Source organism: Clupea harengus, chromosome 17 (genome assembly GCF_900700415.2).
Source record: "Clupea harengus chromosome 17, Ch_v2.0.2, whole genome shotgun sequence".
In the NCBI taxonomy this organism is placed as follows: Eukaryota; Metazoa; Chordata; class Actinopteri; order Clupeiformes; family Clupeidae; genus Clupea; species Clupea harengus.
The window spans coordinates 15,025,307-15,052,441 of NC_045168.1; the positions used below are offsets into that span (position 1 = coordinate 15,025,307).

Below are 27,135 nucleotides of genomic sequence, written 5' to 3' on the forward strand. Positions count from 1 at the left end.
AATCTATTCTGCTCTAAACCTCTTGTATAATCCAGTATTTCTGAATCTATTCTACTCTAAACTACTGGTATCATTCAGTCTTTCTTACTCTATTCTGCTCTAAACCTCTACACCCTGTGTTTTTTTTATTATCACACAGTTCAAGCCAGGACTCCAGTCCTGCTGCAGGCTAACATCCAAACTGTGTTTGTGAGACAAGACAACACAGAAATCAAGACGTAAAGATGTCAAGTCAAAACTGAACAAATGTTTATTTACAGAGACACATGGGGGGTATTCGTCGTAGCTCGCCAAGCGGTTTAGCGAGCTAATTTTCAGGCTAAGATAAAAAACGCCCCTCTTTTTGGTTCGTGGAAGCAACTTTTGATAAATCACCATAGTTACATATCGATTAGCACTAACCTGCTCCAGGGCAGGCTAACTTAAGTGTAGCTGGATAAGCTTGCCACACCCCCGGAAAAAGGAGGGATCCCATTGACCAAGGACTGATATTAGAGTTAGATTAGCGGAGGGAGAGAGTTCTTTGCGATCGCCAAGATCCATTATTCTTGTATGAGCGCTACCGATTCAGCCGATGAGGAATCATTAATTTACAAGAGCTTCTCGAGTCATTTATTGCAAACACCACAGTCGAACATTGACTGTCTTGCGCTTTTTTGCGAGTGGTACATTTTTGTAGTGTCGGTGATGCGGAGAACAAAGCACTCATAATTATATGAGTGTTATTAGTACACCATAGCATATCATTATTGTAGAAAATGATTAAGGTGGACTCATGATAAGAATAGAGAGAAATACAGACAATTTATTTTCACTGCTTCAATTTATTGCATTTGTTATTAATACATTTAGTCATTTAACAGACGCTATTGCGGCGACAACTGAATGTCGCCGAGAGGCTAAGTAAGGGAGATTCACTTGAGTGACGCGCTACCAACAATTTCAATGTCCGCTCTGGAGGTTACGATTTCTTTTGTTTATTTTTATGGGCAGATAAACATCCTTCTTGAACAGGACAGCAGATAGAAAAGTGCAAGTGCTTCTGTGCAAGGTGGCGATAATAAATATACATGCAATTCATCCAATAAGCGTTTTAGTTAGTCCATAAAATCCAAAGTTCCAATAGTCCATAAAATCCAAAGTTCCAATACTTAGCATATTGAGCGTTCAACAAAAACTGTGCTCTCCCTACTCACCCCCTCGCCATACTACCACAGGTGCCCAGGTGCATATATTCATTCACCAATTCCTATGCCAATACCCACGTGACTTGCATACACACCCACCAGATACCAAAATAAAAGCACCAAAGCACAGACCAATTCAATCATGGCATATGGCCGCTATAGACGCTTTTATTCAAAGCGACTTCCAAGGAAATGTAAAACTACATCAAGGAAGGAGGTGAGGGGATTTGAACTAGCAACCATGCAGATTCAAACCAGTAGAGGAAACCTCTGTACCAGTAGACACTTGCTGTGAGGTATTCATACATAGTTATCACCCTATAAACATCCCAACACACCTTGCTCTCACAGCGGTGGTGGTGTTGAATTTTGCCATGATTATGGTCTTGTATTCTTCATAAGCGTTCATGTTCATCTCCTACTCGCCAGCGGAGAAAAAAAGAGCCCTTTTCTTTGAGTTTAGAACCATTATACCGTTAGAAAATCATGGTTTTGGTGATCGACCTTTCCTGCCTTTTGAAGTAGGACGTGCACGCGCAAATGCCATGATAACTTTAGCCTGGTTGAAATTAACCACATGATTAGGATGCGGATCAGCCGTTAACGAACCGATATTTGCTGTTCTCAATCAGCACGCTAATCTTAACGGGCTAAAAGGCCAATTGATTAACTTAGCTTCAATCCTACGACGAACGTACCCATGACACACATTCACATGTATGTACAATCTTAGTGACAGTTATAAAAAGAGACAAAAGAGAACCCTTCCAGATTAAAGAACAGAAAAGAATCCATATATGTACAAAAAAGTTTTCTGTGACATACTGATAAATCTCTACAGGTGAAAGCATAGAATCCGCTCTAGGCTAGCTAATGCTAATTACACTCCCTTTCAGATTTTCACTCTGCCAATGGATTGGTCATCTCTGAGCCATTTATCTTCTTTTGAAACAGCATTCTTCTGGCAAACTGAGTCTTTTAAAGTTGTTAGATTTGGCATTTGTTTATGGTTGTTTTGGGAAATTCTCCAGCAGCAATGGCTGTGGTGTGTCTGGAGGTGTATATAGTGTCATCTCTGTTATTGACATGTGTCCTAACCCATCGTATGTATGGAGAGGGTTGGGTCTGGGATGCCAGGCACCACTGTTGAGCCTTCTGGAGGTGTCATGGGCCTAAATCAACAAAACAATCAAGGAAGGTCCTCGCTTGACGGCCCTGGTGAAGTACTCACAACTGTGTCTATTTGTTTTTGGTGGTGTTGAGTATTGTTAACTATCAGCATGGTGGATCCTGCTGTGTTGTAATACCTACTTCAGATTGTTTCAGTGTGATTACTTGCATGTAAAGTTTAGATGTTTGGCCACTGGGGGAAGACCCCAACCAGTAGCAAAGGAATTGAACATCTTATCCTACAAATAACTGAAATGGCCCTGCAGATATGAATGGGCACCCCGTAGCTGAATAAATGTAGAGTCAGACTTTCACAAGCAGAGCCATGCCAGCTCAGAGGAGGCTTTGATTGGTCTGGGGAGAGTTTGTTGCTTGCTGCTTGGCATAACTTTGCCACCAGACAGCTATACCGGCAGTCATAGTGAAAGTACTGTGGATTCACAGGCTTTGTTCCGACCACAGAATGTACGTTACATGAGGTCTGAGCTCTCACTGACAAAACAAATGCCTGACAAAAATAAACATTTCCCAAACAGGGAAGATAATGATTTAAGGGGTTAGCAAAAAGATTTTCTTTTAAAAACAGGACAGGTTACAGTTTGTTGTTTATCACCCCTTGTTAACTGCACCATGTGTAGAACACCGAGGAAACTCCAACATTATGGTGATTACAAGTTTCTTCTTTCTTCACCTATTTCTCTTTCATTATTGCCACCATTCTGTTCTCTATCAGGAGGGCCGCTTGTGTACAATAGATTTGGTAGAATACCCTAAGCCTGAGATGAAATGTAATTAAAGGCACAGTTTACTATTAATAAACGGTTTGTACACACAGGCCCTACCAGAGTGCCTATGCTTTAGAGTGGGTGATTTACAAGAAAAGCCTGTTACAAAGTGACAAGGCAACTCTGGCCATACTCCATCCCAAGATATTATCACACAGTTCAAGCCAGGACTCCAGTCCTGCTGCAGGCTAACATCCATTGTTCTGTATGTGATGGAGAAACTGTGTTTGTGTGACAAGACAACACAGAAATCAAGACGTAAAGACGTCAAGTCAAAACTGAACAAATGTTTATTTACAGAGACACATGATGACACACATTCACATGTATGTACAATCTTAGTGACAGTTATAAAAATAGACAAAAGAGAACCCTTCCAGATAAAAGAACAGAAAACAATCCATATCTGTACAAAAACGTTTTCTGTGACATACTGGTAAATGTCTACAGGTGATAGCATAGAATCCGCTCTAGGCTAGCTAATGCTAATTACTCTCCCCTTTCAGATTTTTAGTCTGAAACTACTAGAAAACATGGAAAACATCCCAGTCTGAGGTCATTGTCATCAAATACGCATGTCTGAAACTGACCCATGGGCCAGCGCAGGATCTAACAACAGACAGTAGAAAGCTGCCATAGCCTACTGATTAGAACTGTCCTTCTATGCTCTCTAAGAGGGTTGTGGGATGACTGGAGGTAAGTGGAGGCTTTGGCAACAAGGAGCCTCTCTGAACATTGACCTACTCTGAACATGAAGCTGCTCTGAACATGAGTCCCAGATGAGGTTAGAGGGACAGGGCTGGGCTGGTGTCTGTGTCGGACATGACTGAACATGAGTCCAAGGTGAGATTAGAGAGACAGGGCTGGGGTGGTGTCTGTGTCGGACATGACTGAGGGCCGTTTGGGGGGGACCTTTGGTCCCATCAGTGTCCTGCAGGTGACCTTGTGCAGGAGCTTGAGGAGATCTTTCCGGAAGCGCACGCCAATGAACGCATAGACGAAAGGATTGAGGCAGCAGTGAATATAGGCCAGGCTCTTCACCACCTGGCCAATCACGTCAAAATTAATCAGTTGGTTGCAGTCGGTCATAGAGGCGTTGGTGGCTTGCCCCGCCTCCACCACCAGGTGCGCGTTGTACGGCAGCTGGGAGAGGATAAACACCGCCACCACAGCGAAGATGACGCGCAGGGCCTTGTGCTTCTCAAAGCTGCGCGCCTGGAGCAGTTTCTGGATGATGACGGAGTAGCAGCAAGCCATGACCAGCAGCGGGAGGCAGAAACCCATGCAGATCTGCAGCGACAGCACCAGCACTTTGGTGCGGTTTTGATCATCGTGCCAGTACACCAGGGTGCAGAACGAGCCCCAAGTTTTTGTCTTCACCTCGGCGAAGATTAACTCGGGCATGGCCAGGATGAAAGAGGCCAGCCACACGGCCAGGCAGGCCAGCTTGCTCTGCAGCAGCCTGGTCCTCTTGCTCTGGTTGTGAGCCTCGGTGACTCGGACTATGGCCACGTAACGGTCCACGCTGATGCAGGTGAGCAGGAGCATGCTGGCGAAGAAGTTGATCTTGTAGAGGGCTGACACCACCTTGCACAAGCCCTCGGGGAAGATCCAGCCACTCTGGGCGTCGATGGCCCAGAAGGGCAGCGTGACCAGGAAGAGCAGGTCGGCCACAGCCAGGTTGAGCAGGTACATGTCGGTCATGGTTTTCATGCGGTTGTGGACAGTTGTATATATCCACACCACCAGAAGGTTACCAACCATGCCCAGCGGAAAGATCATCCAGTACAGGAGGGGCTCGTAGTATCCTCGGAATTCACGCACCCAGTCTTTGTTGCACATGAAGCCATCCATGTCACCCAGGTCAGAGGTGAACCCATCAGAATACTACAAAAGACAAAATAGAGGGATCATCAAGCATGGATACGAGGGTATTTCCGCAATCAATCTTAATGTTCAGCTTATTTTCTGTATAAGCAAAGACATTTAGACATTCTCACAATGTGTTTTAAGGAAACCTTGCAGATGCTGGCATTTACACTGTTATATCAGGTCAGTTATGTATGTACACGTTTCTTTGTTAATATAGATCTCAGAAAAAGAGGAGCACCTACACTTCTCTTCTGTCTCACACATTTTGTGTTTCACTTCTCATAATTTCCTGTCTGTCGTGGTTTGCTATATCTACTGCTCAGAACCGTCTGTTAAGTCTTAGTATAGCAATCGCAGCGTGAAACGTCAAACTCGCTCACTCTCCATTTACGCAACTCAAAAACCTAGGTGCAGGTGTTGAGCGTCTATGAAGGTAAAACCGCATAACTGCACCACATCCTTACGCAGTCCTGCTCAGAACCTCTCACTTCTGACGGGGGGCACAGATAACTGAAGTGAGGCTGGGGGGCGACGACCTCGCTTAAAAAGATCCACGTCTGCTGACACAGATATGGGAGCGCGATAAGAGACAGGGAGCGGGCGTTCGCAATGGAAAGTGCGGTTAGAATGTGAAAATGTCATCCGTTGTCAAAACATCTTGAAAATACAATGAAACAAGCGTGTTATTGTTGAATTGAATTGAATTGTATTGTTTCAAAACGTGTTTTTTACTACAGGACACGTACACGTAAAAGCATGTGGGAACAACGCGCAAGATAGCATCAGTTGTTTAAAGACGACGTTGAAAAGCAACATGCACTCTGAACTTGTGCAAGCTGTTGTGAATCTTTGATCTGATCATAAAATTGATTTTCTGATGAACATCGGCAGTAACGTTACTAAATGAATGACCCTTCACTCACGTTGGAAGTGATAGCGTTCTCCCTTGCATGGTGTCTTCATTCAGTGAGAACGCATTAGTGTAAATATAGATTATGCCTAAATCCAAACAGAACATTTCGAAACACTTACGTAGTCGGTGGTATCAGATGCATCGGTGGTATCATATACATCGGTCATCTTTCCTAAAAAAATATATATATATTTGTTAGGTTTTCTTGCTGGGAAAAGGTAAACTAATCACTTTCATGTCTGCTCTTAACAATTTTGACAAATAACTTGTATCTGATGTCACACTAACCAAATTGATTTTTATATTCTTTATTACAGAAAAATGTAATCCGTGATTTATCTGCAGTGGACTAGGAAAGGACAAGGATCATTATTGGCTTATTTCAGTTACTGAATATCACAATTAGTTTTTTATGTAGTGTACATCTCATTTTGTAAAATACACATGGAACTGTAGAACTGTACACTGGCCAGAACTGTAAAACATGCATTTAAGGTGTATGTGATTGCCGTTCGTAATTAGACAATAAAAGTTAAATGCGACCGTAGCTAGGCATGACACTAAAAAACATCAGTCGCCGTCGTCCGTTCTAATGCAAAAATGAACCCTAGCAAATGTGTGCTGTAAACAGATGATGAACTTACCCTGACAGTGGTGGAAGTTGAAACGCTCTGTCTGTGGAGTGAAGTGGAGTGAAGTGGAGTGGAGTGAAGTCAGTCTTCAGAATGAGAGCTCATATCACCTCCTCCAGCAATATAGGTTCAGTTTGATTACATCACAATGTGACTCAACCCTCTTTTGACATGTCATATGTCTGTGGATGCTGCAGGGGCTCCTTCCTCAATATCATCGACACCACCAAGCATATCTGAATAAACATCTTAAAATGTATATTGAAGAAATGTTCTAACCATCATTTAAGCAACCAATAAAGACATCTAATCAATACATGATTTGTACACATTGTTTTGTTTTTTAAAGATCTTCCCCATTTGATCCCAACGTGTTTTTTTTGTTTTGCATTGATAAAAAAAAACACCTCAGAACATTGAAATTTAAATTTGGAAACATTTTGGAAAAGGCACCCCTTCTTGAATGTCCCTGGTGAACCGGTTCCTCCAACACTCCCAATCCCCTGGTGAACAGTCTCTTAAAGGTGAAAAGTCCTGTCGGGGAAATAGCGGCACAGTCATGGCTCCACGCTGATTCAGAATAGCAGTCATAAATGACCCAGCCGTGACGTGACGCCCAGTCGCCAAGCAGAGGTAGTATGTCCTACAGGTGCCCAGAATGCACACTATTTGAAGAGGAGAGGTGGTGTGTCCTACAGGTGTCCAGAATGCACACTTTATATTTGAAGACGAGCCCCAAAGCTGAGGATGGACGGTGACTCACTGTAGCACGAAACAGTGTTATGAACATGTTTGCCATCGTCATGGTGACACCTATGAACTTGGTTCTCTGGATGTTTTTTTTTAAAAGTATGTATTGTATCCATAAGTATCTTGATATGCATATTATCCTTGTAGGTACAAAAGGTAGCTTGGTAAAAGCCATCAGCTTGGAATAGTGAGAACTGAGCTCCGAAATGCATCTTTGACTCATATGAACTCCTAAAGGACTCATGCTCTCTCCTGGTTGCAGCTTTGACTCATATGAACTCCTAAAGGACTCATGCTCTCTACTGGTTCAGGTTCAGACCAGACTGCATGGGCCTGGACAAGCACTGACTCATTGCTTTTTTTGGATTCCTTCATCCATGGTTTCCTTGTCTGCCTTTACTGTAGTTAGCCATCAATATCTCCATCATTATGGTCATGGCTGGTCATTTTGAATCACAGACTCATCTCCATAAGTCCCTGGGCCCGCCTGGGTAATTAGCAAAAGACCTCCTCAATAAGCCTCTTACTGGTTGCTGCCATACCTAGGGTAGCAAGAGTCTGTCCTGTTAAGAACAAGCTGCCTGTTAACTTGATACATTTGCTCATAAAACAAAAAAAGATACCACTCACCTGATACATTTTCTCCCGCTTGGTCAGGCCTTTTGTGTACATTTCCCTGTTTCTACCTCTCCAGACAAAACCTAAACACACGCTCCAGCCAACCAACTTAAGACTGCACTGACAGCTATCTGACATGGCTGTCATGCCAGTCTATCATGTTACAGAACTGTAAAAACTATGAGGACGCTGCTAATGCACCTGCATGACTCCTCACATGAGCACTCAAACCACACCTCGCGCACTCAGCTACGAACATGCCCGGCACCTGTACGACACAAAAGCATTTTACACCTTTGAATCTACCACCCAGACAGTGAGAGGTCTCACAAGATGGAAGGGTGTCCTGTTTGAGATCTGTGCTCAGTGGGAGTGTTGTTTCAGCCGGTCTCTTTCTGCTGAAGGATACAGAGAGAGGGCCTTTAATGTTATTGTGTGAGCCCAGTAAAGGGGGAGCTGTATTGCCTGTGATGGTGCAGTGGTGAAAGACAATCTCTTGTGTCTGCCAACTCTGACACTACGGGAGGATGTCATCATTTCTCATGCAGGGCATCTGGGGGTTTAGATTAGTGGTGACTTCCCTTTTGAAAATGAACTCTCTCACCTTTCTTCCCCATTGATGAACAGGACATTTTGTAAGTAAACAGTACAAGTGTTAAAATAGTTTTCCCATCTGGCTCACTTGTGGAAGCTAAAAATGTATCCTAACACATTGACAGACACACACACACACACACACACACACACACAGTGGTGGAGGAAGTACTGAAGTTTAGTACTTAAGTAAAAGTACAAGTACCCAGGAAGATAAAAGTAAAAGTAAAAGTAAAAGTACTACATCAACAATCCTACTTAAGTAAAAGTAAAAAGTACTTACTTTTAAATTTACTTTAAGTATTAAAAGTAAAAGTACTCACGCAATGGGTTGTCTCTCAATGTCTAGGCTGTGCCATTTTGATAAAGAAATAGCTACTGGTAATAAATGCCTCTACAGATGTCACTACTAGTAATAATTATAAGCAACAACATTTGTTAATTGGAAAGGTTGGTGTACTTATTGTGCCTACCATCTGTAATACTGTTCACACTATATTTTACAATTCTGCGGATGACAAGTTATCTACCAGGGATTATTTGCAGAGTGAATACCATTAAGCCAAACCAATAAAGACACCATGTGATATCTTTAAATCTTTTATTTAATTGTAAACGTGTAAAAAAGGGAAACATGGAACATGAAAAACAAATGTGATTGTAAAACTGGACAGAACAAGGCACGCTAGCTTGACATAGCTAACCTACCAGCTTTATCTTACCACTACGTTAAATATATAATGAAGGTCCAATCATGTTTTTTTGATGCTATTGCTGTATGTCAACATGCATTTCTCTAGATAACATTATAATATCATGTCAGTAAACGAATTAAATACATATATCAATATTCAAAAGTCAGGGACATTAACTTAGCATAGCAATCACTCTGCTTACCTGGATATGCTACTTTAAATTTGAGGGCGAATTATTGAAGGCTAGCAACTCCTTTTTTTTGAGGGAGACAGGAAACGCATTGAAACCTCCAGGAGTCATTCTTGGGGCCTTTGAACTCAAACATATCTTATAAATAGGGCCAAGGGTGGCTCATATCAGAGGGCTCAGTTCAGGCCGACTCTGGATCCATGTTGAATAGGCAGTAGTCAGGCTGAATGTCCAACTATAACAGGCAAAGCTACCGCTAGTGCTGCTGCCAAACGCGCACTCTGATATCATTGGAGTTAATAGAGCCACCTGATTGGTTTAAACTTCCAAAACAGCAACGCAATCCATAGTTTTGTGTAGGCAACATTTTGGCGAAACTATGTTCATAAAATGTAACGAGTAACAGCACATATTGTAGAAATGTAGCGGAGTAAAAGTATAGATAATAGCTGAAAAATGTAATGGAGTAAAAGTAAAAAGTATGCTCTATTATTTTTACTTAAGTAAAGTACAGATACGTAAAAATTGACTTAAGTAAAGTAACGAAGTAAAAATACTTCGTTACATTCCACCACTGCACACACACACACACACACACACACACACACACACACACACACACACACACAAACACACACACACACACCACACATTGACAGATAGACATGTCCCTTTCATAAACTATTATTATTCACTAATTTGCTCTGTTTATTCACTTCATATCATTATAAGTTAAGTCAGGTCAGTAAGGACATGTTATGTCCAGTTTTATCTGACATTCTAAATGCCAACAATACCATATCGTGTCATGTGAATATTAGGTGAATTTCCCTGAGGGGAAGTTGTTGATATTTGAGGTCTTGTTAGGCCTGTTTTGTCCAAAACAACTGGTGTGCGATAAGGGTTGTCTGGATAAACAGGGACCGGTCCTTTTGTAATACACTAAGCTTACAAGACAGAAAGGACAACAAGGACGAAAGCCCTTGAAGTACGGAGGCAGGGTGTCAAGACTAACATTTGAGCTTCATGGCCACTTTTTGTCTTCAAGAGTTCCTTGGGAGTTTACCTTGGTCTTTGTTGTGAACCAAAGATGATGGAGTTCTGGTTCTATATGGAGTTCTGGTTCTATATGGAGTTCTGGTACTATATGGAGTTCTGGTACTAGATGTCAACCACATGTTTTTGTGTCAGGACTTTCTTTTATTTGAAACACGAAGAAAAGATAGAGGTGAAAAAAAGAATCCTAAAAAATCTGAACATAAACTACTGGTACAACCACCTACAAATAAATATATGTATACATCAATTATATCAATACGCATACGCATACACATACACACAGAAACATAATCCTGAACCTTTCTGGTGAAGATAGTGTCAGCAACCTAGGGTCAGGAGACCAACATCTACTGTCATCCTCTGAAAAACAAGAACTTTCCCCACATGCAACCATGCACATGCCCACACACGCACATCACAGACACACACACACACATACACACACACACACACACACACACACACACACACACACACACACACACACACACACACACACACACACACACACACACACACACACACACACACACACACACACACACACACAGGAACTCGGATATTTCAAAATGACCTCACTGATACTTCTTGTGTGGTGGCAGATTTTGTGGAAACACTAGGCTCACTCTTTGTACTCGTTTTTCTTTTGATCGCCACAAGCTTAAGTGGAAGTTATTGTGTTCCTTCTATCACCTCCTGCGCAGGCAGATGTGGATACTAACTTCCTTAAACTGATATTTTTAGGCAGGAAAACATCATGACAGCTTGTTTTGAATTGTGCAAGTCATATTTGGTGCCACTCAATGGTGACTCAGTGATTCACATGAAAAGGGATCTCAGTGGATAACATGAAAAGGGATTTTTTTAAATAAAAATTAAGACAAATCCACACATATGTAACTGATACACAGTCACACCTGGAGGCCAAACTTCAATGTCTCATCATCATCATCATCATCATTGTTGCTCTTATGAGGATTTAACCTCATGAGTCCGGCGAGCCCCACCGCCTATAGCGGCCATGACTCCACCGCTTGAACCCCGAAGGGTCTATCTTGTGTCAGTGTCTGGTGCAATGAAGAGAGGAAAAGAGTTTGGAACCTCTGAGTTCAGACAGAGGAAAATAGTTTGAAACCTCGGAGTTCAGACAGAGGAAAAGAGTTTGGAACCTCGAAGTTCAGACAGAGGAAAAGAGTTTGGAACCTCTGAGTTCAGACAGAGGAAAAGAGTTTGGAACCTCGGAGTTCAGACTCTAATCAGTCCAGTCCCGTAACTGCTCAAACTGTCCTGTGTCTAAGTGTTGCTGCACACAAGTTTACTCTAATGCTGGCACACAGAAGTTATAGCCATAATGGCTATGATAAGGTAGAAGTGACGCAACAAGTTAAGTCACAAGTATGATCACAGCTTCATTAACAGCAGCATAAGTAATTAGTTTATTATTCACAACCAAAAATAGTCCCATCAGAACACATGAGTTCTGCCAACTGTAGGTTAGCTCTGTAAAGCAAGCAGATCAAATGAATTGATAAGAATAAATGATCACGTATATGATAGTGTAAGCACAACTCTGATAGCTTTGATAGCATACATGTCATTGTCAGGATGTATGCGAGTGAGTGTGTGTGTGTGTGTGTGTGTGTGTGTGTGTGTGTATGCCTGTTTGTGTTGCGTGCATGGGGAACCGGATTCTGTTTTCTCTTGACCGTGTGACTCCGGTGTGAAAGTGTGAGGTGCCAATTGTTTTGCCGTTGATGGTTTCTGCTCCATGTCCTGTTTCAGTGAGAGTGGGGTAACGAGTTGAGTCATTAGGGTCTAAAGAGTAGCATGGGAACGCTGTTTGCTATGGTTTCAACAGCTGCTACTGTCAGCGAATGAGCGAACCACAAACAGACAAGTGGCAAACAGAAACGCTCTCAGAGTGGTGAGAAAATAGCCTTATCTGGGCCCTCTACATTCTTTTTTCCCTTATCAGATATCTTTCTTTCAAGAACTCTTACAGTGATGGTTCCTTATCAGATATCTTTCTTTCAAGAACTCTTACAGTGATGGTTCCTTTAAAAGCCCCCTGAGATGAATATATAATAGCATATAAGAATTTGAATATATGATGGGCTCATGAGGTCAGAGTAAAAGTGAAGTCAAAGTACAGAAACATAATTACCTAATTAGTTAGTGGCAATACTACACTAGACAAAACAGTACAGTAGTTGACAATTGTTCTGAAAGTAGTAACGTCTATGAGAAACGTATGTCAGCTATGAACTCTGTTAGTTCTAAGAACCAACGGCACAAGAAACCACTTGTAAGGATTCTCAGTTTGACTCAGGGGCACCTGAAAGTGCCCAGTCAAAAGCTGGGTACATGGGCCTGTGGCCTAGTTTTCGTCAGAAGTCTGAGTCAAGTGCAGAGTCAGAAGAACTGGGCCTGGCTGGCATCCCTGCGTTCTGTTGCCTCATAACCCCTGCTGTGTAGGAGTGCAGCGATGATTCCTGGAGCGTGACTGACAATATCCTCAAAGCGAGGTCACCCACCTGATAAGAGCATGCTGCCTACGTCTACGGCAGGAAGGAGGCGTCCCATGACTGCTGCGACCACAGAGCCAAACAAGTAAAAGGAAGCAGACTTAGTGCTGCCATATCGACCTAATCAAAATAAATAAACAATGATGCGCTGGGAGGAAGTAAATAAATAAATAAATAATGTTCTGGCTAAATGATTCAGGGTGATAATAGTTAATTATGTTGGTGTATCCTGAGGGAGCAGTTCCATTCAGAAGTATCCTAAAGGTCTGAATCTTAATGTCTAAGGCCAACTAGATACCAGCTTCAGTGCCATCTCTGATACAGTAGGCTGTTTCTGTGAAAGTTTCATTGGGTGACAGCCACCCTGAACAAAAATAACCGCCTTCTTCATCACCACAACCTCAGTGTAGATCTACAGGCATAACTGTATGGAATGTTAGAAGGGTTCTCAGGTGGTAATGTTTTGATATTATTGCTCCACTTAATTAATTAATTAATTAATTAATAATAATTTCAATCAACAGGTCTAGTGCTTTAAATGACAATTACTAATCAAAGCAGTGTTAGCTCTACAGCACAACATAGCAAATGCACCAAAAGCTTTATAGCACACTGAAGGAAAGCGCTACGAGCTGCTGCCAACCACTTCCTGTGTTCTCTGTCTGTGATTTATGTGATGTTGTGAGAGTGATCAAGACGACACACACACACACACACACACACACACACACACACACACACACACACACACACATACACACACACACACACACACACACACAGTCAGCAGGATGCCACGGCTGGAGAAGCCCTCGCAGTGGCAAGTCATCTCTGTCATCTCTGTCTGAGGAGGTCACAGCAGGCGGCCATTAGAGTCACCCAGGCAAAGCTTTCTCTCTGTCTGACACCTTATGTTATCTGTCTTCATGATCTGCTCATTACTCGTCTCAGAAAGGCAGTGAGAGGGATATGTGTTTTTTGGATGTCGATGCAGCAAGTGTTGTCAGGCATTTGTTCTTTCCCTGGTATGGTAACAGTTGGGGACTGTTACTTCTTGCCCTCTTGAAGAAAAATGCAACCTTGAATAAGAGTAAGGGTTGTCATGGCTACTCAAATGATGGGCCTATATTTATAAACAGCACTCCTCGGAGTCATATAGTCCTCAAGTTCAGTGACATACAGTACATCCTCATTGGCCTAACAGACAACGCTGATGTTTAATAAACACCTGTAGAACATCTGATTAGTTCTAAATTATGAATCCATTTGTGGTGGCCCCCATTTTGTTTAATTTTATTTTGATATGGACAAGGAGTAACAAAGGTTTTGAGATCAGATGCACCTGTAATAATGCATTCATGCATAAAAGCATACCCTATTTAATTAAATCTTAGTTAAACTGAACTTAGTCTCCTCTTAACACAGACGTTATGTTCAGGCGGCACAAGCCTCGCTACACACTGATGTGAGTTGGCCCGTGGTAACCTCAGGATGTGGTTTACGAGTTTCACTAAAAACACAGCGGTTGCCCTCATGTCTACCGTCCCACTAGCGACTGGGATCTTACACCAGAGGAGCTCAACCAATCAGACATTGTTGAAAGGTCTCAGTCAGGCCCAGTGTTCTATGTCACATTCAGTGTCGCTATTTTAAATCAAAGAGGAGACTTGCATAGGTTGTGTTTTATGTAAAACCTAATATCTTTTGCATTCCTTTTCCATCCAATTCCACGTAATACTATGGAGTTGGAATTATTTCAAAATTCACAAATAAATGTCACACAATTCACAAATGTATTTTGTGATTCACACATTAATGTCACAAACAGCTCACCATTTGTGAAGATCCCTGCAATTATTTTTGGATTTTTTTAAAACTTTCCTGACGCAGCTTGATTCACAAATGCATTTCCCCCTAAAAGGACAGTCTCTACAGCATATCAGATGTCTCTTACAATTTTAGCTAATGTAACTGAGTTGAAAATTTAGTTTGACAATAATTTGAGTTTTGCCATAATTGAGCCGGTTTAGTCAGTGTTGGTGTTTTAGAGCCACCTTTGGATATGTGGTGTACTGCATGTCTGCAGGTTACATTCATGTAGTGTTGCCAATGCCATACCCAGACAGAAGCGGTATGCTTGTCTGCGGTAGGTCTACTGTACTGTACAAAATGCCCCATCACAATTCATAAAGTTTCAAATTAGAAAATGTATTGTATGTTGAAAACTTGTATTTTGTATGTTAGTATGTATATGTTAGTATGTATTGTGATGGTTGTGGTACAGTTTGATCAATGGGCAGAACGTTTATTTATATTTTTCACCCGACCACGATGTTCTATAGACACACTAATTAGCTGTACATTTCACCAGGACATTTTCAATACATTAAATGTATTGTTTAATTTGACACCTTTTGAATGTACTGATTATTTAAACTTCTATTATGAATATCTTTATATAGACTATAGAGTGCTGATGTGTAGCCTTATGAAGATTGTTGACGTTAATCTTATCTGTTTCGGAATGCTAATTAGCCTACTCATTCTATGCACACATTCTAGATTAAAGCAAAGTCACCCAGCGGCTGTAAGGTCTCAGACTTGTGGACCTCACCCAAACTCTATACTTTGTGTAGTCGGTTGTCCATGTGTTCATTGTGGTGTACACTATGGTGGATTCATGAGCAACTGGGAAGTGGGAAAGTTCCGATCTCCGAATACACCTGAACGCCTGTCAAATTCAGAATAACCCACTAGGAAAGTGGGGGGCTTTTGAGAGCTCAGAGAAGTAGGTTTGACGTCATTCGACATGGCAACGTTTGTGGTGAAAGAGAAAAATGTACTTGCTTTGCGCTAAAATAAGTTAGTCACTTCACTGTTTATATAAGTTGTACTCAGTAGTGATGTTAAACGATACTTAGCAGTTCACTGTTGTGTGACTAACATTATATTTACATTCTGGCCAGCTAGCCTACTTAAGATGATCTAATTGTCCATACCGTTGCCTTGTTTGTTGTTGTTTCAGTCTTTACACATGCATTCACTACACCTGTACTACGCTTAGGTTGGGAGGTACAGACAAGAGTCTGCCACCTTTTGAACTCCAGGAAGGGAAAGAGAAGGCAGCACTCCTCTCCTTCAGACAGATCTCAGTGTACCTATTCAAAGCACTCATCACCTGGTGCATCATGTCCTGTCAGAGTACTTGCTGTGCTCCAGCCTCAGACAGGTGTTGATATCAACCCCGCATTGGCAATTGAAACATCGGTGTGACTTGTTCAAGTGTTTGCTCCCTGTTGGGCTTGCAAAACACCCATAAGACTGCCAAGCTAAAGTACCCACCACATACATGGATGGAAGCTAAAGTACCCACCCCATACATGGATGGATTATGAAACCATGGGCCCCTGGGCCTGGACATGTACCACACTCAACTCCAAGAAATGCTCGCCCATTCGTAGAAAAACATCCGACTCGCGACACAGACCCCCACATCAAGTACACACAATGTAACCAATGTGTTTATATACGACACGGACCCCCACAGCAAGTACACAAAATGTAACCGATTTGTTTATAGAGACAAGCACAAAAAGATTACATCTGTGCTATAAGGACATCAATGATATAACTAGTATACTGAATATATCCATACACATAAATGTGAACTACACTTAGGGACTGATAATGGCCGTACTGACATGCCATTCTGTGGTAAACAAAACAAAGCATGCTCACTTTCAACCTTGTACACATATCACACATACATATACACAAGAGTCAAGTAACACATATATTTTAAAATGATCTTACTGACACACAGTAGTCTTAATTGATCTTTATTGATTGGGGGGCAAATACCTGCCCTTGCTATTCCTGCTTGCCCCACAGTACTGAAGTAGACTCAATACTCAGTCCTCTGCATCCGAAGAAATAATGGTCACCATCTCCTCTGCAAACAGACAAGTACAGGAGTTACTTACACTTCATCTAAGTTCATCTCTCTCTCTACAGTCTCTGTGCATCTGTGCCTTTACATTCATATATAATCTCTCTCTCTACAATATCTGTGCATTCACATTCATATATCATTGTGGAAAGGGTTTAGGTTGTTTTATACAACTTATGATAAGGAGGCCAAGGGCTTCGCTGTACAACATCACAACATCACATACAAACACACACACACACACACACACACACACACACACACACACACACACACACACACACACAGTCTTACCTGTGATTATTTTTTCTTCCATACGTGTCTCAACCAAAGTTTCTGTAATGATGTACAGAAATTAAATGATAAATAACTGTATTAAAAATGTGATACAAGAACTTAAAGGTAAGAGGTAAAAGACCACCTGTAATTAGGGCACAACAATTGTTCTATGTAGGATGTTGTACCTAAGTCAGCTTCAACCTTTATTTCATTATATGATCACTGTATGACACCTTTGTGTGTGTTTATGTGCATCTGGGGGGTTGTGGGTGTATATGTGGTGTCCCTTTAACTTTAGAACTCTCGCGTGGGAACCTGTTGCAGTGCTCTTTCCTCTTCGTCGGCGCCTGTGGAATTTAATTATGGCCTCAAAGTGTAAAGGACAGTTGCCCTGCCGTTAGCTGGTGATCGTTTCATGTCCTGTTTTAGCGAGAGTAGTTTTGGTTGGTGAGTCTATGGGGCCCGCTGGCTTCTATGGGAACACTGTTTTCATTGCCTGTGCTGAACCAAACAGCCCAGGTGCCAATACCAGCACTCTGCTGAACCACAAACTGACAATGGTCTAACAGAAACTTTCACTATTCATGAGAATACTGAGAAAGCTCCTAGAGTTCTCAAAGGGCTCCTGGTGCATAGTGTTCTGTCAGAGGTTGCTGATGACAGCTACATTTGTATTAGTAAAAACACTTTGCAATGACTTTGTAATGAAACACAAGCACACAAGACCCTAACCATCGCCATGTTCAATGGCAGCAAGTCATTCTTATTGGCACCCCTTATCAAACTAAAAAGGCCAGCATCACCCACATCACCATAAATGGTCACCCCACCCCTCTCTCCTCACTCGTCACAAACCTGGGTGTCAAGCTGGACTCATTATTGTCCTTTGATGAACACATTAAATCCATCTGCCAAACTTCATTTTACCACCTGAGAAACATCTCAAGGCTGGGACCCTCTCTACCGAAACATGCTGCAGAAAAGCTGGTGCACGCATTCATCAGCTCCCGCCTTGACTACTGCAACTCTCTGCTGGCAGGTCTACCAGCGAAAACCATTCAGAGGCTGCAGTATGTTCAGAACAGTGCTGCCCGGGTTCTCACTCGGACAAGGAAATCAGAACACATCACCCCAGTCCTCTACTCCCTCCACTGGCTTCCAATCAACCAAAGAATCATTTTCAAAGTCCTTCTCCTAGTTCACAAGGCCATAAACACTACCGGCCCAACCTACCTCCAGGACCTCCTCACCCCTCATTTCACATCAAGGACACTTAGGTCCGGAAACTCAAACCTCCTTGCAGTTCCCAGGACAAAATTGACTAAAATGGGAGATCGTGCCTTCTCCTCACTGGGGCCACGACTCTGGAACAAGCTCCCGGAGAACATTAGGGCCTTAGATTCCCTCACTGCTTTTAAATCACACCTCAAACCCCATTTATTTATCTCTGCCTTCACCTAAAGTCCTGGTCTTTGTTTTAGTTTATTTTCTGTGTTGTTTTTAGAATGCATTGTTTTAATTGCTCTGTCCAAAATTACTCTGTTTTTAATACATATTATTCGATCTCATTATAATCTTATTAATTATTTTAAATTAATTTATTATCTTTTTTGGTATATTATAATATCTTATTTTCTGCACTTCATTAGCACTTCTATTACTTTGTATTATTGTTGTTGTGACTATCCATACTATGTTAAGCACCTTGAGATTTCTTTGTATTTTAAAGTGTGCTATACAAATAAAATCCATTATTATTATTATTATTATTATGTCCTGGTGTATCTGGTAAAGAAACAGATCAATCTGTACCAGACCTGGTAGTAGTTGTAAGAATTGGCTATCTCAGTCCTTAGCTGAGTTTCCATCCAACTCATTTGCACATTTTAAGTGGATTCATGAAAATTCGGTTTTAAAAAAGGTAGTCTGGGCGTTTTTCCATCCGCTGTGTTATGCGAATTAAAAATGGACACCTTCCTAATCGAGAGAGGAATTGAAGGTTGTCAGGGCAACCGGAAACCCTTAATAAAAAAAGATGCCATTGACATTTGTAAAGTGCACATTCACTAGAGCAGGCCTAAACAGGGTCCAATAGCACAATACTGGAGGTCAATGATGAATCTAGATGTAGCAAGTCGTTTTTAACCAGTTTTGCTCAAAGCTAAACAGCGCAGTTAGTGTGATGCTGCTGCCAGTCATTAAAATATGCTAATAGAATATTATTTTTAATAAATTAGCATTCTTGTATCTGTAATTATTGACTGATCGGATAGACACTGATTACACCACCTTAACAGAAGTATTAGCATATAGTATTGCTATTTTGTCAGTGGAAAAACTTTTACAAACTACTAAAAATGCTAAAAGTACTGAGGTTTTGTGCAGTAAAGGCTCTCCAGTTGCCACATCTGTGTTGAGCCACCAGCTCACCTGAGTAGGAGTATGACGAAGCTGACTCGGTGACAGTCACAGATGATGCCCTGAAAGACAAGATATGGGACTTACTGAAACACCGCACCTGTGAGATCAGCAGTCGTGTAAAAGAATATGACTGCTGCCACCACAGAAACTCATGACAAAGGCATGAAGATAGTCATAGTGCTATCTACGATCAAAGTTCACAGAAGTATTGGCATACAACATGGACAGACTAGTGATGTAGGAAGTGCGAGATAGTGGCAGAGAAGTGACGTACTTATCCACTTCCTCTGAACTCTGCTCCAGAGAGAGGATGTCTTGGGTGGTGTTGATGTCTCGGGTGGTGCTGATGTCTTGGGTGGTGCTGATGGGGGAGGAGCTCCTGATGGAGGTGGCGGGGGAGTGGGATTTGGACGGGTTCAGGGAGGAAGAGGCGACACTCGATGCCATGGGGATATCACTAACGTGACATAAAAACACACAATGAAAAGACTGTGCATGCTAGGACAACCTTCAGATCTCCAAATGCCACAGGACCCTTGAGGGTTTTTGAATTGAAGATGAATGGAGTACTGTGTGGCATCCAGGTGGAGGGGTTTGTCTGCTCACCTGCTGTCAATCCCGTTTATAAGCAGTGTGTAACTCTGAATCTCAGTGTCCAGGGCCAGCTTGATGTCCAGCAGCTCCTGGTATTTGAGGATTTGCTTAAGGAGGTGGTTTTTGGCTGCTTCAATGGCGGCTTCCAGCCCCAGGACCAGAGCCTGACACCCAGCCTCGGCGGTGCTGGACTGGGCCTGGGCCTCTGTGCGGTGCTGCTCGAGGGTCAGTATCTGGAGGAGGAACAGGGGAAGAGGAGCAGAGGGAAAGCAGGGAGGAAGATGACAGTGATGACTGAATGCAAAGTCTATTCTACCCATTTAGGTTTAAAAGGGAACATGGTGCTTCCAATGCAGTTAAATGTGTAATGAGGGGGCCTGATAATAAAACATTTAAAGGACAACATGGTGCTCTCAATGCAGTTAAATGTGTAATAAGTGGGCCTGATAATAAAACATTTAAAGGACTCATTGCCCTCACAAAATGTTTTGTCTCCAGGAGTCTATTTAGCTTAGGTGTTGAATATATTTGCCAGTCCAGTGACACTAAGTAAGAATGGGGAGATAACACTACACTGACTTCCACTAAAATGCTTCCAAAGAGGAAATCATCTCTGTGGCTGTAGTGGCGTCAGAGTAGATATGAAGATAAGGTAGATTAATGAAATCATAATCAGATTAATGTTATCACAAAGCATATTTAGTCATAGAGAAACTACTTTGAAACCGTAATGGCTATTCACTTCTAACGGTGTTTTGTACGATTACCCATTTACCATAAACACTAATGAGAATATCCGATTTTTAGCACGCAAGGGTTCGAGCTGCGGCCGCCGTTGAGCTGAAGCACGCAGAGACTCGAGCTGCCAACCACTTCCTGTGTTCCTTTTCATTTTTTTTTTTTCGTTCTCTTTTCTCAGCCCTCAGAGCTGTGATTTATGTGATGGTCGGATAGTGATGAGCACACACACTGGTGGTGCAGTCAGCAGCATGCACACAAGAGTCTTTGACCTTCTCTCAACTCTTGGCACTTGTCTCACAACTTTCACCGTGACAATGCCATAAATGAATCACAATGCTCCATATGTTGACCTCAAACAGATGAGTTATAGCAGGTGACATTTACATTTGCTTGGCCAAAACTTCCTGTCTGATTTACATGTTACATGTCACAGCACCTATATTACATACTGTCATCCCCATATCTATTATCTTCCTTTGTAATTGATTGTATTATCTCTGCGGATATTGAGACAACCTATGACACACACACACACAAAAAGCTCTCTGTGTAAACACTCATCCACACAAGCAAACTCAGTAACAGGTGTTACATCATCAGACCTACTTTGTTAACGAGATTCTCCAGCTCCAGTTTCAGAGTCTGCAGCTCTTTCTTTGAGGTAGTGAGCTCCTGCTTAGTGGAGGAGAGTGACTCAGAAGTGCTCTCCTTCACAGCCTGGACCTCCTCCATCTAAAAGAAGAAATGGAGATGAGCAGTTTACATTTACATTTACATTTAGTCATTTAGCAGATGCTTTTGTCCAAAGCGACGTACAAGGGAGAGAACAGTCAAGCTAAGAGCAATAAAAACATGGTGTAACAATAAATACTACTTTACATAAGAATTAGAAAAACGACCTAGAAAGGAAAAAGAAGTGCAGGAATGTAGCAGTGAGATGGTAGAGATACATAGGGCAGACAGATAGAAGATGGGCAGCTGGAGATGGAAAATAAACATGCTAAGGGTGAGAAACGTTGCATATTCCACAACGATGAGTAAGACAGGAAGTGAGGGGGAAGAGAGAGACCACCCGTTGTGATGGGCTTATGTTTGGGTGCAGTACATTTAGTGAGACATCTGATCTAATTGTGACACCAGGGTTGGGAAGGTTACTTTTGAATAACATTTATTTCGTAATTGAATTACATAACTCCATTACATGTAACTCGTTACCCCCCAACCCTGCTGGACACAAACACCGTCACCATAGTAACACCCTCCCCTGGGGCATGACTCAGTTACTATGAGTGTGGCAGGAAAATCTCATGAGTTTTCTCTGACTCATTTTCTGTGACTTTGACACAGAGCAGCAGCGACTTCAGGCTCAAGAAGACCAACTTTATCATCCCTGTAACATCGCATAAGCAAACACACGCTAACTCAATCCCCACTGTCTGTCCACACACAGCTGAGAGTCAGTCCAGGGGACGCTCAGGATGTGGGTTGTGAGTTTCACTGAAAACACCTTGGTCACCCTTTCCTTCTGCCAGCCCACCAGCGGACAGCATGAGGTCAGAGACTTGTAGCTACAGTCGGTTTGTTCCAGTGGATTGTCTTCCTACAGTGTTAAGAACAGTTAGCCGTGTGAAGACTTGTCTCAATGTTACTGGTCCTCTATTGTTGGTCATCTGTTTGATGATGCATAGTCATAGTCAGGAGTCATAGGCAGCACATCAAGCACTAGTCAATGAGACTTCAAAATAGATGAATATTAAACGTTTAACATCTTAAAGTTACTTTTTAAATCTTCCCTGATCAATTTAGAATGAAAGCTGTTAATTTTCTGCCCATCACTTCACAGACAGTGGGAGCAGCACAGAGCTGCCATGCAGAACAGCGCCACCTAGGACAGATGGAGTGAAGTGCCTCGCTCTGAGGAACAACATCTGACTGGCGATGTAGGATTAGGTACAAAGTCAGTCCTCTTATCCCTAGGCTATATGACGACCCACAAATCACAAATTACACGGAAAATGGATTGGACTGCCTTCACTGATGCTAAAGGGATTCTTCCTTGCAGTGCACAAAATTTTCATCTTCCTTGTTCATGCACCTTCTCTATCAAATCTTTCCGGATCAGATCACGTGTAGGGTTAGGATCAGATCAGGCCGTACCTTGAGTTTGTAGTAAAACAAAAAAATAGATGAATATTAAACATTTAACATCTTAAAGTTACTTTTTAAATCTTCCCTGATCAATTTAGAATGAAAGCTGTTCATTTTCTGCCCATCACTTCCCAGACAGTAATGCCATGCACAATTCCTTGCAGTGCACAAAATATCACCATTTTCATCTTCCTTGTACATGCACCTTCTCTATCAAATCTTTCTGGATCAGATCACGTGTAGGGTTAGGATCAGATCACGTGTAGGGTTAGGATCAGATCAGGCCGTACCTTGAGTTTGTAGTATGTGTCAGCCTCCTCTCTGTGCTGCTGTACAGTTGCCTCATACACGCCGCGAATCTTCTTCAGTGCCTCGGTGATGTCGAAGGATTGCTCTGTGTCCACCTGAATTATTGACGAGGAGGTGTCAAAGGATTGCCCCAGTTTGGATTCGAGACCGGCCATCTCCTGCAATACCCATCAGAGCAATCAGTGCCATTCTACCAGAGAATTAGTTGCAATATCTTCACAGGCACTACATAATGTGGTTATTATTCTTGAGGCAACTCAGTTCTCAACAGGGTCACGCTGCCAACATGTTTGTATGCATGTTCACACACATGTACACCCCAGAGAAGAAATGTTACCCTTCATGAACACGGTGTATACACACACTGCATTACCTCCTCTTGTGTTTTGGTGATGAAGTCCAGTTGATCCTTAAGGCTGTCTCGCTGAGCATCTAAATCCTCATGGAGTTCGGATGCTGCATTGATGTCCTGCACCCCACAAATCCACAAGCAGACTCTCAGACTTGTATTTGAATATGCACAGTTCCTATACATGCATTGTCCTCACGCAATCCCTAAACTAAATGTAATATACCTCAGATGTTCTTCCCATGAAATTCTTCAGAAAGTGCAAAAATGTTTCCACTTTGATGTAATAAACATATTTCAGCAACTGCATTGTGAAGCATCAAAGGCCACAAATGGCCAGAGTAGCCTATTATTTGTTATTTTAGTAGAGCTGCAGTTGACATACTACATTTTTCCATTGCCAGATTGATCAGTGAACTTGTGACTTCATGATTCATCACCTTTCTCATGGCAGCGATGTCAGCCTCCAACTGAAATTTCACACCTTGCTCAAAATCATACCTGCGAAATGTCAACAAGTGCACAACAGCCAATCATAAACATGCACGCATATTTCCTGCATAAAAGGTGCAAATCAGCATCTGATTTGAAATGGTAGAAAATCGTTACAGTTTCATCGCTTACAGCCTTCTCCTCCCTCTAACAGTACATTGGAAAAACTTACTTGGCCTTAAGTTCATGCGCAACACCGCGAATGCCGTCCAGTTCAATCTCCAGTTTGACCGTGTCAAGGGACATTTTTGCAATGTTGTTGCGGTACTCTTGCAGCTGGGTTTCTTGTTCGGTCGCGGAGACCGTGATGTTGGTGTCGGTGGTCAAGTCCAAGCTCCCCGTGAGCTCCGCCAGGCGCCCCTCCAGAGTAACGTTTTCTTTCTGAAGCTCTCGCACTCTAGATACAAAACCGGAGAACCGCTGATTTAACATGGCCAGCGTGCTCCTCTCAGCCTCCCGCGAAAGCATAGGGGCAAGCGTGGATGTACTGCCTACAGAACCTGCCGTCACCCTCGCCGCAGTGCCAACACCTCCCGAGACCGCGGATCGGCCTACGGAGACCCTCTCTCCACCCCCAAGACCTAATCCTAAAGCAGAGGTACTTCTTCCAAGACCAAACCCCATTCCTAGCCCCAGATCAGCTCCAGACTGGAGGCCCATAACCGAGCTGAGGCCTAGGAGCCCCCTTGCTCCGTAAGACCCGATAGAGGCATTATACATCATAGGCATGCTTATGGTATATGTGCAGAGAGGATGAGAGGTGGGTAGTAGGATTTGACAGAACTGCTGGTAAATTTTAGTAGTATATATATGGGTGGGAAAAAAGACGATAGCTAAGGGGAAGGACGGGAGAGAGAGAGAGAGAGCAAGGAGAGTCTGTCACTGTGGCATGTATACCCAGCGGCAGAACTGCGATACAGACATGTCCATAAAAGTTATTTATTGGCCACCCACCGGGGGGCTAAAAAAAGTACAGCAGATGTAGATTTAAACGGATTAGGTGCGACCTCTGAGGTATGGAAAGTGTAGATAGAAGGGATGATGGGAAACAACCACTGCACATGTGCATGTCCACTCTATGAATGGCTGTGCAGCCAAAGTCCAACTGAAGCAATTTATAGATCACTAGTATGTTGCTCAGACATTGGCTTTATAACATGAGACATGATATTGAGTAAGCTGAGACATCTCCTGGTCTTGAAAGCCTTTGAGCTGTTAGTTGAATATCTGAAACACCCCACTAACCTTCGGTCTTGTATTAGAACAAGCACGGTCATGCTGTTCTACTACTGGTATATGTGTTCCACACTATCTGTGAAGTGATAGCATGGCAGATGTCTTTACAATTATTACTAGTTACCATCTGCTGTTACTTGAAAAGGATGGGAAATGGGTAATGGGACTACCACCTTAGAGACAACCTTTCGTTACATTCTGTACTTAAGTTTAAGTAAATTATCTAAAAAAGACTTATGTCTGGCTACTAATGTTGTTTTTTTGTCACCTCAAAGAAGCATCATACACACCTATCATTTCCTGTGAACATACCACTTGCTAAGCATGCCCAGCTGAGCTGACTTTGCACCTGCACACTGAAAGTTCTGTGCTGCTGGATTCTCAGGTACTTTTTAGTTTAAGCCTGGAGATTGAGATGCGGTGACCGCAAATTGGTCTCAGGATTCACAAATGACTGGTATTCAAGACACAACCACACACACACCCACACACACTTGTATGGGTGGTCACTCAAGGGAAACCAAGAGGCATGGTGACATTTCCCCCCAGCTTTCTTGGAAACGCAAAACAACAACAGCTTAATAGGTGTGAAATCTCACACATCCAGCACAGACTAGTACCGCAAACACAGAAAGTCATCTTCTACAGAGGCAATGTTTATTCACTATCCTGTAACAAACAATCTGAGATGCAAACAGTCATACAAATGCATGAAGCACAGAGGGTCTGTGTTGAAAGACATGTAAGAAATAAAGCAAGTATATCAAAATAAATACAGCCGACATAAACAAAACCTTTAAATAAAACTTTACAATTAAGTGTCAATAGATGTAAACACGTTTCCTTCCTTGAAATGTGCTGTCAGTACCAACTGCTGGCCAGGAGTGAGCCAAGCTACCATTAGCAAACTTAACAAATGAGCGTGCTAAGTCAGAAAAAAAACATGGCATGATAGAACTGTGCTTTTCTGTGGAGATACAGAAAAAGGAGTAAAGCAAGATATAGGCTGTCTCCCTAAGAGACGAATGACTCAATGTTATAGAAATATGTTCCCTATATGTCAAACGGAGCTTGAGGCTACTATGTTCCAATTCACGCACATTAAAGATGGGGGGGGGGGGGGCTTCAAATACCCTCCACCCCAGCTGGCATGATAGTGCTTGCAAAGTGCTGTTTAGTTAGTGTACAAATCATCTGCAGACATTGCAGAGATTCACAGAGAGGCAAGGAGTTGCCTGCAGTGTCAACTAAAGTGAAAAGAGAACGTGTCTGTAAGCGAAAAAGGGCCTTTTCCTCCGCCTTCACGTCAACACCTGGCTGCTAGGCTGCTAGGCTCTAAGAGAGGCGATCGGCTACAGAGGCTCCTTTCACCAGAGAAAGCTGCTCTTGAAATAGGCATGATTGTGATATATGAGCTGCAGTGTTCTAAGAAAGCTTATACATATTCAGATATTTCAACAATTCAGTTCTTTTTCAATTGCACATCAGTATACAAAGCCCTTTTTTTGTCTCAAGTCAGAAGACAAGTTTTGATTGCAGTCAGACTCCTGCAAGTAGCTTCTAGTTTTCATGAAGATGTCTCCATCCCTCCTCGGATTCCTTTCTGGTGTTGTATCACTTATCACTC

The 27,135-nt window shown here is 42.4% G+C and overlaps 2 protein-coding genes across 2 annotated transcripts; both read right to left on the minus strand.

Annotated features, from left to right (window-relative positions):
* Positions 1 to 3,415: 3,415 nt before the first annotated feature.
* LOC105911987 (C-C chemokine receptor type 9-like) lies at positions 3,416 to 6,692 on the minus strand. Its single transcript, XM_012840896.3, has 2 exons — positions 6,047 to 6,692; positions 3,416 to 5,029 (listed from the first exon to the last, which is right to left on the minus strand). The coding sequence occupies exons 1-2, from the start codon at positions 6,092 to 6,094 to the stop codon at positions 3,992 to 3,994; spliced, it is 1,086 nt and encodes a 361-aa protein (XP_012696350.2). The 5' UTR covers positions 6,095 to 6,692; the 3' UTR covers positions 3,416 to 3,991.
* Positions 6,693 to 16,828: 10,136 nt separating this feature from the next.
* On the minus strand, positions 16,829 to 27,125 carry LOC105911982 (thread biopolymer filament subunit gamma-like). The gene is made up of 10 exons (XM_031584329.2): positions 24,445 to 27,125; positions 24,221 to 24,281; positions 23,805 to 23,900; positions 23,413 to 23,589; positions 21,581 to 21,706; positions 20,246 to 20,466; positions 19,914 to 20,096; positions 19,649 to 19,698; positions 17,234 to 17,275; positions 16,829 to 16,942 (listed from the first exon to the last, which is right to left on the minus strand). Exons 1-10 carry the CDS (start codon positions 24,999 to 25,001, stop codon positions 16,902 to 16,904), a joined length of 1,554 nt encoding a protein of 517 aa, XP_031440189.1. The 5' UTR covers positions 25,002 to 27,125; the 3' UTR covers positions 16,829 to 16,901.
* Positions 27,126 to 27,135: the final 10 nt, after the last annotated feature.